The 13302-nt window shown below is 37.8% G+C and overlaps 1 protein-coding gene across 4 annotated transcripts in view; it reads left to right on the forward strand.

Moving 5' to 3' along the window:
- Positions 1–13302, forward strand: part of LOC122795706 — a 1598363-nt gene that overhangs the window by 1192725 nt on the left and 392336 nt on the right. For all 4 annotated transcript variants that reach the window (XM_044064005.1, XM_044064007.1, XM_044064006.1 and 1 more), the window contains exon 7: positions 5353–5504. In XM_044064005.1, the coding sequence (XP_043919940.1) occupies positions 5353–5504 (152 nt within the window). The remainder of the gene's footprint in view (positions 1–5352; positions 5505–13302) is intronic.

The following is a 13302-nucleotide window of genomic DNA, read 5'->3' on the forward strand; positions in this document are numbered from 1 at the left end:
TAGCCTAGTACTAAACTATGAAACTATGAAACTATAATGACCTGAGAACACTTCGGCATGAACTTGCTGTACCATTATGTCTGTTATTCACTGTTATTTAAATATGGAGAGATTCCTCAAGACTGGAGACTTGCACTAATTAAACCTATCTTTAAGGTAAGTAGGACAAACCCAGAGTCATATCGGCCTATAAGTTTAATTTCATGATGTGGAAAAAATAATGGAGAAGTTTATTTTGGATAATGTATTGTCAAAATTGGAAAGGTTGGGACTTCAAACCAAATAGCAGCATGCCTATTTTGAAAATAGGTCTATAACCACCTGTAACATGATGTTCTATTACAATATAATAACAGCTATAAATTAAAAATTTAACTGTGATGTAATTTAGACATAAAACTTGAACATTTGATAGGGTCATATGCAAAACACCGATCAGTAAATTAAAACACCTTGGTATTGATGTACTCTTTATAAGATGGATTGCTGCATGGGGTACAAATAGGACATGGCAAATATACAGAAGTTGGACAAGAGAAATTCTGGGATACAGTCAGGGTGTCCCACATGGTTCTGTTCTAGGCCCATACTTGTTTAGGCTGTGTTTTTAATATCTATGTTTTTCGTCTGAGGTGTTCTACAGTCTGTATGTGTATGACTTGAAAATAGATGCACTGTAGGCATGTCTGCAAAATAACTTGAATACATTGACCATTTGGGCTCAGAGGAATAATAGGCTGATTAATACATCAAAAACTAAACATATGAAATTTGGGAGATGTAGATTGAGAGGTATATATTTAATGCAGCACACAGAGATTGAAATTGTAAATTCATTTAAGGACATGGGTATATGGATGAATCCAGCTATGAGTTTTTCTAATCATATCAACAGAGGGTTAATAATTATAGAGCTATATGTTGTATAAAAAGTTTTATAGAGTCTAGAAAATCAAAAATGATGAACTCATTATTTGTGAGTTACATTATACCCAAACTTGTGTATGGAGGAAATATGGAAATATTTTAAGAAAACAACTATAAGTAAATTAGAAAGAGTGCAGCAGAAATATACCAAGGGCATTCATGGATGTGAAAATTTAAGTTATGAAAGACTAAAATATTTGAACTTATACAGTGTCTCATGCAGACATGTAAGAGAAGACCTTGTCAAGAGCTATTGGACATTTAGAGACAACTACCTCTGATCAGCGAGTGCAGGTGGATGCATTTTTTGTGTTATCAAAAAGTAGTAGAGAATCATCAGTCGACCTGTGTAGAAGATTGTATAGAAATGAAAGGTGTACTAATTGGTTGTCTGAGAGAGAAGATGATGACTAGAATAGACTACCAGATTACAATAAAGTAAGCACTAATTTCAATATTTTTAAAAACAACCTGAAAATGTGTTAAGGGAATAACTGTTTTGCTATATTGACAGGCTTGAAGGACAGTATTGCTTGTGCCTGGAATATTTATATGTATGGATATATGTGTGTAGCTTTGGCAGGCCAACTCAATGTTTAAATGTGATCAAGTGAAATCGGGGGCTGGTTACCTTCATTGTTTCCTTCTGTTCCCACTGTTTACAGCAATAGTATTGCCTGTTCATACCTCAGATGTCTGACTGTGATGAAGTAGAAACTCTGTCCACAATGACTCATTTCACACAAACCATATCAGTGATCAGTGTTTTTTATATACACCCACCCCCAAAACATAGAGACTATACATCTATACAACTGAGTTAAGAAATTACTTTGATGTTAATGTTTTTAATCTTTTTTATTATACCAAGTGTTCAAATATTTTTGTGCAAACACATAGATTGTTTACATTTTTATATTGTTAGTTTCTGGCATTCATTTTAGCAACTTTTCTGTAATTTATGTAGATAGGGCATGTATAATGCCAACTAATTGACCCCCATTGTCTATATTGTATTCAGTTTGTGTTATTGTGGCCTTAGTCATGTGGGTCAAAAGTGTGAGCCATTTCTGACTTGCATAAAAGACTCAGTATAGAAATTCACGGCACAGAAATTACTTGGCAGCCTTGTTTCAAGGCTGACATCATAGTTATCCATTTTGTCAGCATCCTTAGTGGGAAGTTCTGATATATTTACAGTAGCTGGTATAATCTATGTAAACATTATCATTTCTCTGATTAAACATTTATGATCTATTAGACGCTGCTGAGAGTGGTATTATTAAAAGGATTATTGAGTTTTCAAATTGTTTCCATTTGACATTGTTACAAACAACTGAATGCTGCTTTGAATGAGTATGTTATATTGTGGCTTTTGTGAGGAGCTGAGCGTATTTGGATAATACCAGCTCTGGACATTATCATGTAACTATGGGCCAAGTGGATAATGAAAGTGCAAACTAACTTACATAGTATAATACAGGTCAAGCAGGAGTATGGCTGAAAACACTTCCACCCAAAATAATATATAGTGGCTTTTGCCTCAGCATTATATTAAAGTGTGGTACTATTTTGACATTTTGGAATTGTTTACTTGTGGCCCTCATAAGAAAAGAAAAAAAAAATCTACATTCTTCAGTAGTGATATGGTTTGGAAAGAAGTGAGCCGAGTTTTCCAAAGGATGTAAAGAAGCTGAAATGAAATAATTTTTATTGCTGCTTTTATCAGAATTGCACTGGACAGAGGATTGCGCATTCTGAGCAGTACTAACAGGACCACTGCTGACATCGTTACTGTCTTAGAGTGATGGAAACTACCAGAGCAGTGGTAATTTTCATGCAGCATTTCAGTTACAGGTTTATGAGGTTTGCCAAGCTCATTTTCCTAAAAACAAAGTTACATAGCTTACAATAAGCCAAAGTTTCAATAATAAAGAAAAAAAAAACAGAAGCTCATAACATATTTCATTTCATACTTAAGGAAGAAGAGAAGCATTTATCTATAGAGCCAAACAAGAGCTATCCTTCATTTTGCTTTTACGATCTAAGAGCACTGTTGTGGGCAGAGTCCAGTCATATCCTGTTCGATTGTCAGTCGCATCCATCTTTCTATATTGACTAGGGCCCAGAGACCCAAGTTCCACTAGCACCTCAGGTGCTTGATGATGGAGGCAGTAATGATAAATTTGTCCATCATGTGGGATATGATGGCTCTTGCCTTTCTTGCATCATGGCTCCATTGCCAAGGCCCCACTAAAGTGTAGAAGCCTTTCAGGCCATGGAAGCTGGATTTTGAGGATGTGAACATGGCCAACCAAGTTGATGATGGTAGCCCTTGACTGCACATATGGGGTAGCAGGCATGCATGGACAAGTGTATAAGTAGAGTATCAGTGATGCAAGTGCTGTCATCACCTTGGCAGTGAGGGTTTGATTCATAAAAATTGCTATAATTTCTAAATGCTTGTGTGAGTACAAAGCATCATCCTGGCTACCAGAATTATGACCTCTTTGAGGCTTGATGTTTGGCAGACACACGCACACACACATAAATACACAAAAAAAATGGAACTTTCAGATAGTCCTCTGTAGACCTTCTAGCCATATCAAGAAGGTACCTGAACAACAGTAATGTTCCTTTCTGGTTACAGGATAAGCATGTTGTTAGATCACATGGTTAGACACTCAGACCCCACTATAAATGTTTGCTGATTCTTTACATACATTGGTGTTGTTCGTTACACAGGTTTGGTGTAGGCAATTAGCAACCTGTAAGTAGCATCACTGTTATTGTCAGTCTGATCCTTTTGGCTTCCTTTCTTACTTTTCTTACCAGCTCTGTGCTAGTCAGAATTGATAGTGCAATGTTTTTGGACATCCATGTCCACTCATACCATCTTTGTTTCTTCTTGGGTCTTAATTGAAAAACTGTCTGTCTCTCAGGATTTCCTCATTCTGTCTCTTAGCCTCCCCCTCTTCCAGCGCCAACTCAGAGTGGGGTATTTGTTAAACTCAAGCATTATGTTGAATTATTGAAGGTGTGAGGCAGTCTCCACTGAAGACATTCTCATCCACATCAGGCAGCACAACCAGTGTAATTGAGAGAGCCTGGGTTCATCCACTATCTTTGAAGGTCTTGTGGTAGTGCTTAGATAACCTCTTCAGCCTTTAGGAGGGACCAGATCATCTGTTGTTAGGACATCCTTAGTATCACTGCACTTGACTGTTGACCTGGTGCCATTTCCAGACTGCCGTCACAAATTCATGATGTTATTGACTATATCTCTTGTAGACAAAGTCCTCCACACATATAAGGTTCTGCCCTTATACACTTGAACCTTTCAGCTTAGCTGTCTTCTTTAGGATTCACACTTCAACCTTGTGAGACTACATTTTCAAAAGCAAATGTCTTAGTTGACTGTTATTGACAGAACTACTTCCACTCTGTATTCATTTTCCATGTTTACACATAGCCATGGAGGGTGGTCAGCCAAGTCTCAGAATGAAATATCTAAAAAATAAAACAGTGCACCTCTTCATTCCTTCAGGTAAGCCAATATTGTACAGATTATGATTTAATAATCTGTTTCTGTCCTCTGTACTTCATGGCTTGTGGTCCATCTGAGCTTTTAACAAGGATAATTTTTTTGTAATTATTTCTTTGCACTTCTTGACATCACAACACACACTTTACAGCAGCTTCTTATTCTTTGAACTCCTTTTTCTCTTGGCATACTCAACAGTGTGCTGCACACTCTTGACATTAGGTTTGTCTTCTGCAATTCTGTGCAACATAGACTTACTGTATCAAATTTCTATTTGAATTTCTACAGTTTCTCCATTTTGAAGTCACATGCAAATCCCAAGGCCACGTTGATTGGCTTTCCTGATTGTTAATCTTACATCATTCACCAACATGTCTAAAAAAATACATATTGCTGTACAGCTGAGCTCTGTGGATAAGTACCCATCATGGCCTGAGCACCACCAGCCTAATTCTTTTAAGATGCATTGTATTTTGTATACTTAATGTTCCTCATCTAGTAAGGAAACACACGAGAACAGATATGTGTGACTCACTTGTTAGGTTTGAGATGTTATTCCTCAAGTTATTCAGATATGACATGACATTTGACAAGTCTAACTGTGGTATACATAGGTGTCAGTCTTTTAAAAAAAGTGTTCATGTGTTGTGTGTGAGCTATTCGCTATACAAATTGCCCTGGATTGCAGCTGAGAATGTAGCTATGTTTAGCTCTAATTACAAAGCTTACCAATACAATTTTTTTAAATAATTTTTTTATTAAAAATCTTATCAATATCTTTCCACTTTAGCCACACTTGGAAGTAGTTAGGAATGTAAATTTACATTTAGTGCACATGCTACCTTCCAGTTTTTAAAATATGTTTCTCTTTGTAAATGTAGAAGGAGGAGGAAGAGAGGAAGGCTGAGGAAAAGACAAGAAAAGCTGAAGAAAAGAAACGCTTGGAGAGGGAACGGCTGGAAAAGGAGAAGAGGGAAGCTGATAACCGGGAGAGAAGGATATTGGAAAAGGAGAGAATGGTGGAAGAACAAAGGTAAGAACTCAGATATTAAATGGCATTTACTATTACAGACCCTTTGGTGTTTTATTTTAAAATGTTACTTTTTTGACAAAAAAAACTTTTGTTATATGGACAGAATTCCAAACATCAGACTTCCAAAGCAGAAGTAATCAAGTGTCTGATTTTACTGATGCCAGTGTATGGTCATTTTCAGTCAAATGAGATGCTCAGTTTTTCTGGAAAAGCATGTGTTTCCTCTTGACTGAATTTGTACAACTCAGGAGTTGGGGTTTTTTATTTGGTAGTGGGCAGTACGAATCCCTTCATGGTGTGTGTACAGGAGGCTTGCCCCCCTTCAATAACAGTAGCACATACCAGCTACATGAACTTTAATGTTGCATTAGATTTTGATGAGACACTTTTGATAAAGTGTGCGTTGATCTATGTGTGGTGGAAAATCTGCTGCACAACGAAAAAATATAGATTGTGGTTTGGTGAACCTTGGGTACTATATGAGTGTCATGTTAACTGCATTAAATTATTTTTAGTATTGTATATGTTTGTGTGTTTGATCAATTCATTACTTATTGCTGATATCTCTTTTTTCATCTTTCCTTTGCTGTAATGTCATTTAAATCCAGAGTGCCATGTAACCTTGCAGAGTAAATGCCACAGAACCTCATATAGGTCATACATTAATCCATCTTTAGCTTAGTTTTCCCTAATGTTGTGTACAGAAAAGTGTCACTTGTACCAGTTCAGAGATTTTTAACTGACACAAGCTTGGACATTTACCTGCAGAAAACCTAGAGCAATTGAGACCAACATGAGAAGTTTTATCTATGTTTTTTTCCCAAGGGGTGTTGGAACCTGGATACTGACTCTGCATTAACTCTGCCATTGTATCATTGTATTTTCACACTACTTGTAGCATTGCAATGTTCTTTGTATTGCAGTAATCTCCACGGAAGGCTATTGCACTGGTGTCTGGACAGTATGCTGTTGGAAGAGGTGGTTTGGTGTTTTTGCTGCTGCTCTGCTTTTTCATATTGCCTTCCAGTTTGGGACGTTGAGTGGATTATGAACCATACTGACAAAGGCCCAGATACCACTGAGTTTTGTTTGTATTTTCTAGGTGTCATAGAGTGGAATTTTTATATAAAGAAATATCACATCTCCCTTACATGAAGTCTCAAACCTTCACAGTCGTATTCTCTCTAAGTTCTCCTATAATTGTAAGTCCACCTCTGTCCTGAAGCAGAGAGTCTTAGAGTCCTGTATGGTCTGAGCCTTCTACAATAAAAAAAAAAAAAAATAAAAAAAACAGAAACTGACATTTTCATCAGTCCTGCCACTAGTCTGCTGGGTTTTGAAAGGAATGAAGGAGTTACTAGCAAATGCGTTCTTCCTTATATGGCAGGGGAAATTCCATTGCAGAATGCTGCTACTTTGTATGATTGATAAATAACAATTTATCTTCATTGTCTCCAGTGGCTAAAAAGGGTGTGGTTTTGGTCTCCCCAGTTTCTGACTGTACAAAAAACAATGCAATCCAAGCAAGCCCCTTTTAGTTAGGACAGCAGTGAGGTACACTTTAGAACATGAATGCTTCTTTATGTTAAAAACATCCAGTGAGCCAGCAAACTGTTGCCTGAAAGAAATTTATTCTGTAAATATAAAAAAACATAAAAACAGCAAACAACCAGACCGGTTTCGGCTGGAACAAAAACCACAGCCTTCTTCAGTGTAAAATCACATAATCAGATGTTGCTGTTTAAATACATGCTACTAACAATTCATTGGTTCAACCTAGAATTGTTCATTTAAACCAGGTGGGAATAATCCACCTAGTTTGACAATCCACTTTTTTTCTTTGGAATTTAAAATAGAGTGCCAACCTGTTTTGTTGAGTTTGTTACCTTTTATAACATAAATTACCATAAAAGAAAATTTTGCAGTTTTGTGCAACAGATGATGTTTATATAAAGCATTGTTTACCTTTTTATTTTTGATATCACTTGCATGTTCAGAAATTCTGATTCTAAGAGGACGTGAAGTTTTCCCAATGTAGAAGGATTCACAAGTGCACGTAGCCAAATAGACCAACCAATCAGTACTGCAGCTCGCAAAAAAATTGACATCATAAACTGTAGCGGAATTCCTACTAGTAAATTGTTTAGATTTACTCACTTTATCACAATTGGTACAATGACCGCATGGAAAACAACCAGTCAAAGGTTCCCCTGTAAGGGTAGTCTGTAATAGTTGTGACTGCCTGTTGTCATATGAATGCTTGTAATGATTGAAGCAGCCACCTAAGTTTTTGCCTTTTCGAAATGAAAAAAGACATCTGTCTGGTATGATGTTTGCTAGTTCAGGGTCACACTGTAGGATGTTCCAGTGTCTGTGTATACTGAGGATAAGAGTGTCTGAATTCCTGGAATAGGTAGTAACAAACCTGATGGGTTGTGATACAGTGGTGTTGTGCTTCTTGTAACATAACAAATCATCCCTCTTGAGTGTGTCAACCAAGTTGCTGGCTTGCAGAACATGCTCCATCTTGTACCCCCTGGATCTAAACCTGTTAGTGAGATCTTTTCTCTGATCCTGAAAAGAAGATTCATCAGAACAGATACGCTTCATTCTGATGAATTGGGATTTAGGAATATTCCTAGCAATGTGTGGTGGGTGAAAGCTGGAAGCATGGAGGATGGTATTGTATTCAGGATACTTTCTGAATACCTCAGTACCCAATGTATGATCTGGTAGCCTGTTGATCAGTACATCCAAAAAAGTGATAGTATTAACATCATAATGCACTGTAAACTGAAGGCCCCATTTATTGTCAATGAGATACATTAGAAAATCAGATAATTGATGGATCTCTCCATTCCATACCATCCAGTAGTCGTCCAAATAACATCTCCAAATATCAATGTATTCAAGATAAATGTTGTTGTGGCTGTTGTAAATTATGTGCTTTTTAACAAACGCCATAAACAAATCAGCATAAATTGGGGCAAACTAAGCTCCCATTGCTGTACCCTTTGTTTGCCAATAACAAATATCTTGATAAAAGAAGACGTTATTGGTGAGGACATGTTCTGCAAGACCAACCAAAAACTGATTGAATTCAGGCTGGTATAAGCCGGCAAATTCCAGCCAATAGGCCAGGGCCTCCAGGCCTCCTTGATGAGGAATGTTAGTGTAAAGGGCACTTACATCAAGTGTACACATGAACCAGTCTGGTTCTGAGTATCTGAAATGATTTGCAAAAAGTTGGTAGTATCCTGTAACCGTGATCATACTAGGGATAACAAAGGCTTAAGGTGTTTGGTAAGATAAATGATAATGGTTCGGTGATGTAACCCTTCTCTGAAACAATAGGCCTGCCTGGAGGATTCACCGGGTCCTTGTGTATTTTGGGTAAAAAGTAAATATATTGATTGGCTGAGTCCTGGATCATGAGCTGATGCATAACATCAGTGGTAATGATGCCTTCGTTCCTTGTACTAGACAAAAAGTCATCAATCTGTTTTTTTAAACCTAAATGTGGGATTAATCACCATTTCAGAATAGTATCTATTATCAGAAAGTTGTCTTTTGGCCTCATTATCATAATAGGACCAATTTAAGACAACTACTGCCCCACCTTTATGTTTTTATGTTTTTTATATTTACAGAATAAATTTCTTTCAGGCAACAGTTTGCTGGCTCACTGGATGTTTTTCTCCATTTCTGTTATGAGCCATGCAATTGCTGTCGTGCAGGAGGTTTGCTTTTGATGCTTCTTTATGTTCCCTTGTCCCAGAGGACCTTGCATCTGCTGAGTGAAGTTTTCTGTTTGGGTGGAGCAACATTCTCTGCTTTATTAGTTAGTTCACTTGTAGATGATTCTGACATGTCTTAACAAGTGTGTAAGTTCTTAGGCATATGTGATGATAGGCAGTACTGCCAGCCATGCCAGGCAGAAGTAGGGCAGTGGATATATGACATGTGCCAGCATAGCTAGCTGGAATTTTGTAAATAATTATATGTCATTTGTATATCAGGCAGATTTGTACAGATGCTTGTGTTGAAAATGTATTTGTGAGCTCTGCTTGTGTTAATTGTGTTAAAATGTATCAATAGTGCACCCTGTTAAAATGAAGAGAAATGTACATGTAGTATGGTATCTGAATTAAATGTATGTGTTTTAATAGAGGACACTGGTGCAGCAATGGTTAACCAGCTGGCTTATTTTATGAAAAGTAAGGGAAATGTAAATGAGCTGTTAAATCATTGAACAATACCCCACAGTGCTGAGTAGGGCCAGGAATGGTAGATCTGGGAACAGCCATTATCTGTTAGCTTTTGTAAAGAAAGGGGCGTGTTGTAAGTATTTCTGGCTCCTAGGCACTGCCATAAAAGCTCTAAATGTGTATTGTAGCAGTCTGCTAAAGTCCTGCCTCAAACTTCAAAAGCAGATATTGTGGAAACCTAGAGTCAGGTGACCAGATGAAGTCATTCTGCAAGTCATCTTGGGTATTATATTTTACAAGGAGTAATCTCAGATATAGAGTACTCTGTTTGGGAAGCCTGACTGGAAAGACTGCTCACCCACAGAATTCTGCCTTGCCCAAGTAAGTTATTAGGGAACAGTAAATTCTCTTAGATTCAGTCAGGAATATAGTGAAGCTTAGTTTAGAGATTGTTTTTCTTGATTTGTATGAGTCTATCCATCAGTGTTGTTTTTCAATATTTTCTGTGATCTGAACTTTGTGGTTTACTGTAAATATATATTCAATATTTCATGTGTGTATTGTTTATTATTAGATATATTTAACATTTTTATTGTGGCTGGTTCTCATAGAGAGTATCTAACCTTTGAGAGTACTTATATTTATTTGGTGACACTGTGTGGGCCACTCCAGAAGGCCTATCTGTCTTGGTGAACTACTACCATTTGTATTAGTATTAATATTACACAGTATAATTGGATACCATTTGTTTAAGGTCTTGGAGTAGCTGATTGTGAAGTGTCTGGTGGCAGTGATAACTACCTTATACTCTGGGCAGAAGGGGGCACAGCAGATAAATCTGTGCCAGCCTTTCCCAGGTGTGTGTGTGTGTGTGTGTGTGTGTGTGTGTGTGTGTGTGTGTGTGTGTGTGTCAGCTACTTGGGGCAGGGACATGAAGCACTGGATTTACATAGAGGGTGCTGGAGGACTTGGTTTGGACAGTCGGTTGAGGACCTAACTCTACAGCTGTACCAGTGAGGAGTCTTGTTGGCGATATGGAGGATGACAGATACAGAGCCATCCAGACCTTGGGCTGAATGTGTTCCCTGTGTGCTCTTAAGGGAAGTTCTACTTGATGCAGAGAGGTCTGCATCTGGAAACTCTTGAGTGTATCTGTTTGTATTTCAAGTGCATGTCCCTCTCCAGTGTCATTGGTGAGGATCAGGCTGCTTTATTATTGGCCCATTGTGGGGATGACACATATTGGTGCCCATCACATATTGGTAGTAGTGGTGGGCATTAAAGCATATATTAGGCATGTAGTCTAGATGATTGTTATGTACAAGATACAAAAAAGTATTAGCTGTCCTAGTCAAGAGCAGCCATGCTGCATATCCCAGAGGCAAATTTATGAATACCCACCCAGTCACTGAGAGTGGTCTTAAAGATAGCTGATGTACTAAGTATGACTTAGCTCTCAATTATTCCACTGTGAAATTGTGTGCCTGTGGTATCTCTGCACATCATGACCCTATGTAAGTCAGAACTATGGCCTTTCACTAGCTGGTTAAGTAGCTTCTGAAAGGAAGTCTTCATGTTCACCTGCCTCTGAAGAATGCTTCTCCTGCTTGGGTCTTGAACATTATTAGAGCTATGCTTGCCTGTCCTGCTCATACTACGCAATTATCACTAGTGAACAAGAAAAACAAACACTGTGCTGCATGCAGCAAAACAGGCAATTCTGACAAATAAAGGAGGTAGAAAACCTAATGATCCTCATTGGGGATATTTTCCATTGAAAATAGAGAGGTCCTATCACAGAAAAAGAAGTAATGGTATTCCAGAGAGAGAAGAAGAAAAAATAAACAGTCAAAAGGAGATTCCTTTCTGTTTGTCAGGTCCCCTTCCAGAGAAAATGGACATTGAACTGCAAAACTGATTTCCTTACTGCTTACCCAAGGAGAAGTACAATTATAAAGAGTGCTGTAACCAAGGTATATTTAATTTATTAATTTGTCCTGCATTTGTTAACTGGATAAGCCCACTGGTCACAGGTGTCCCTTTTCAGACAATCTGGAAGCACTGCCTGCTTAAGTGCCTTGCTCAGAGTCACATGGTAGGCAAATGGAAGTGGATGGACTCAGACCTTGTAACCTTGACTACAAGAAGCAGGTCATTAGCAGCTCAGAGCCTTAATTTGTTGCTGTAACTGCCACACATGTATCCCAGTAACAAGGTCTGAGATTCTTTGACTCTAATCCCTGCAGAAGGGCTAGAAGCTTCTAGAGAGAAAGACTGAGAGTATTTCAGCTGTTTTCAAAATAAAATTGAGATCTGAACTTTCTCATTTTTATCAATAAGAGTAAGATCAGTTTATTTTGTTTCTAGCTAAAAAAGATGTTTAATTCAAGCAACAAAGATATGTATACCAGAAAAAGTATAACAAATTCTGTTATGCAGCAGGTGAATGCTAGCTGCTTTTAATATTAGCTTATGACTAAACTTATACAAATAGGTCTGAAATGAGGTCAAAATATGCATTAAACCAAACGTTTTTTCCTCTGCTTGTTTATTGATATCTCAGTAGTGTCTTATGGAACTAGGGGCATGATCAGTGCTGTAAGAATATTATATTATCTGCTATTGTTGTGACAGTAGTTTAACATTTTTACTGCCAGAAATTCATCTAATTAGTTGCACCTGCAGGAAGCCTGTGAAGTAATATATAATGGATACATACTCGCATATCAGTTAATCTGTGAGGAACATCCACTGCAAAAGTCAGATGTAATGGGCTGGATATGTATTAACCATGAAAGTGACCCTCCTGCCATCACCTGAGTCTGAATGGACTACTGATCTCTCTGATTTTCCCTGTCTGTGTTTTGTGTTGTGCTTACTGCAGGGGAGTAAAACAGGAGTGCAGCGGCTGTCTGTGCTTTTCCAGTTTGACATTACAACATGGAAGCTTGAAGTGTACACCACTGCATACAGGAGTTGGTGAAAATTCTGAAATGTTCTGAGCTGTGATTGCTGAATAGGAAATCACAAAAGCAACACACTGCAGAAGGCTTCCTTGTATATTAAGTAATCTGATTGGTACTTATCTGTTTATGCGAAAGAAGACATAGTAAGTCATTCTGTTAAGTGATATTTGTGTACTTCCTATCCATGCTGGTACAGGAGTGGAGATGAAGCAGTTTTTTTTTTTTTTGGTGTATGTTGGTTGCCTCTCTTCCAGGTAGCTTTTTGAATGCAGTCTGTGCAACTTTCAAATCCTAATACTGATTTATATCCTTTTGAATGTAAATTTTCCAAGGCTCATCTCTTGCAAAGTGGCAAGCATTCTGTGCTGAGAAACAACAATCTGTTTTTTTTTCCAGACTGCACTATGCCTTTCATGCCGCTCCTTTAGACTTGGACCTTTTCTGTTGCTGTCTGCTGTTTGTTTGCACCTTATGATCTAGAGTCTCGTTGATAAGGGAGTATGTCTGTCAGCCTTATTGTGCTTGTCAAGTGTAAATTCAACATCAGGACATTATAAGCAACTTCTGGTGAAATTCTGGAATGTTTTCCACGCAAAATTATTGTGGTCTGTGGAAAAATGTCTG

This window comes from Protopterus annectens, chromosome 2.part2 (assembly GCF_019279795.1).
Source record: "Protopterus annectens isolate FY-2018-M chromosome 2.part2, PAN1.0, whole genome shotgun sequence".
Lineage (NCBI taxonomy): Eukaryota > Metazoa > Chordata > Ceratodontiformes > Protopteridae > Protopterus > Protopterus annectens.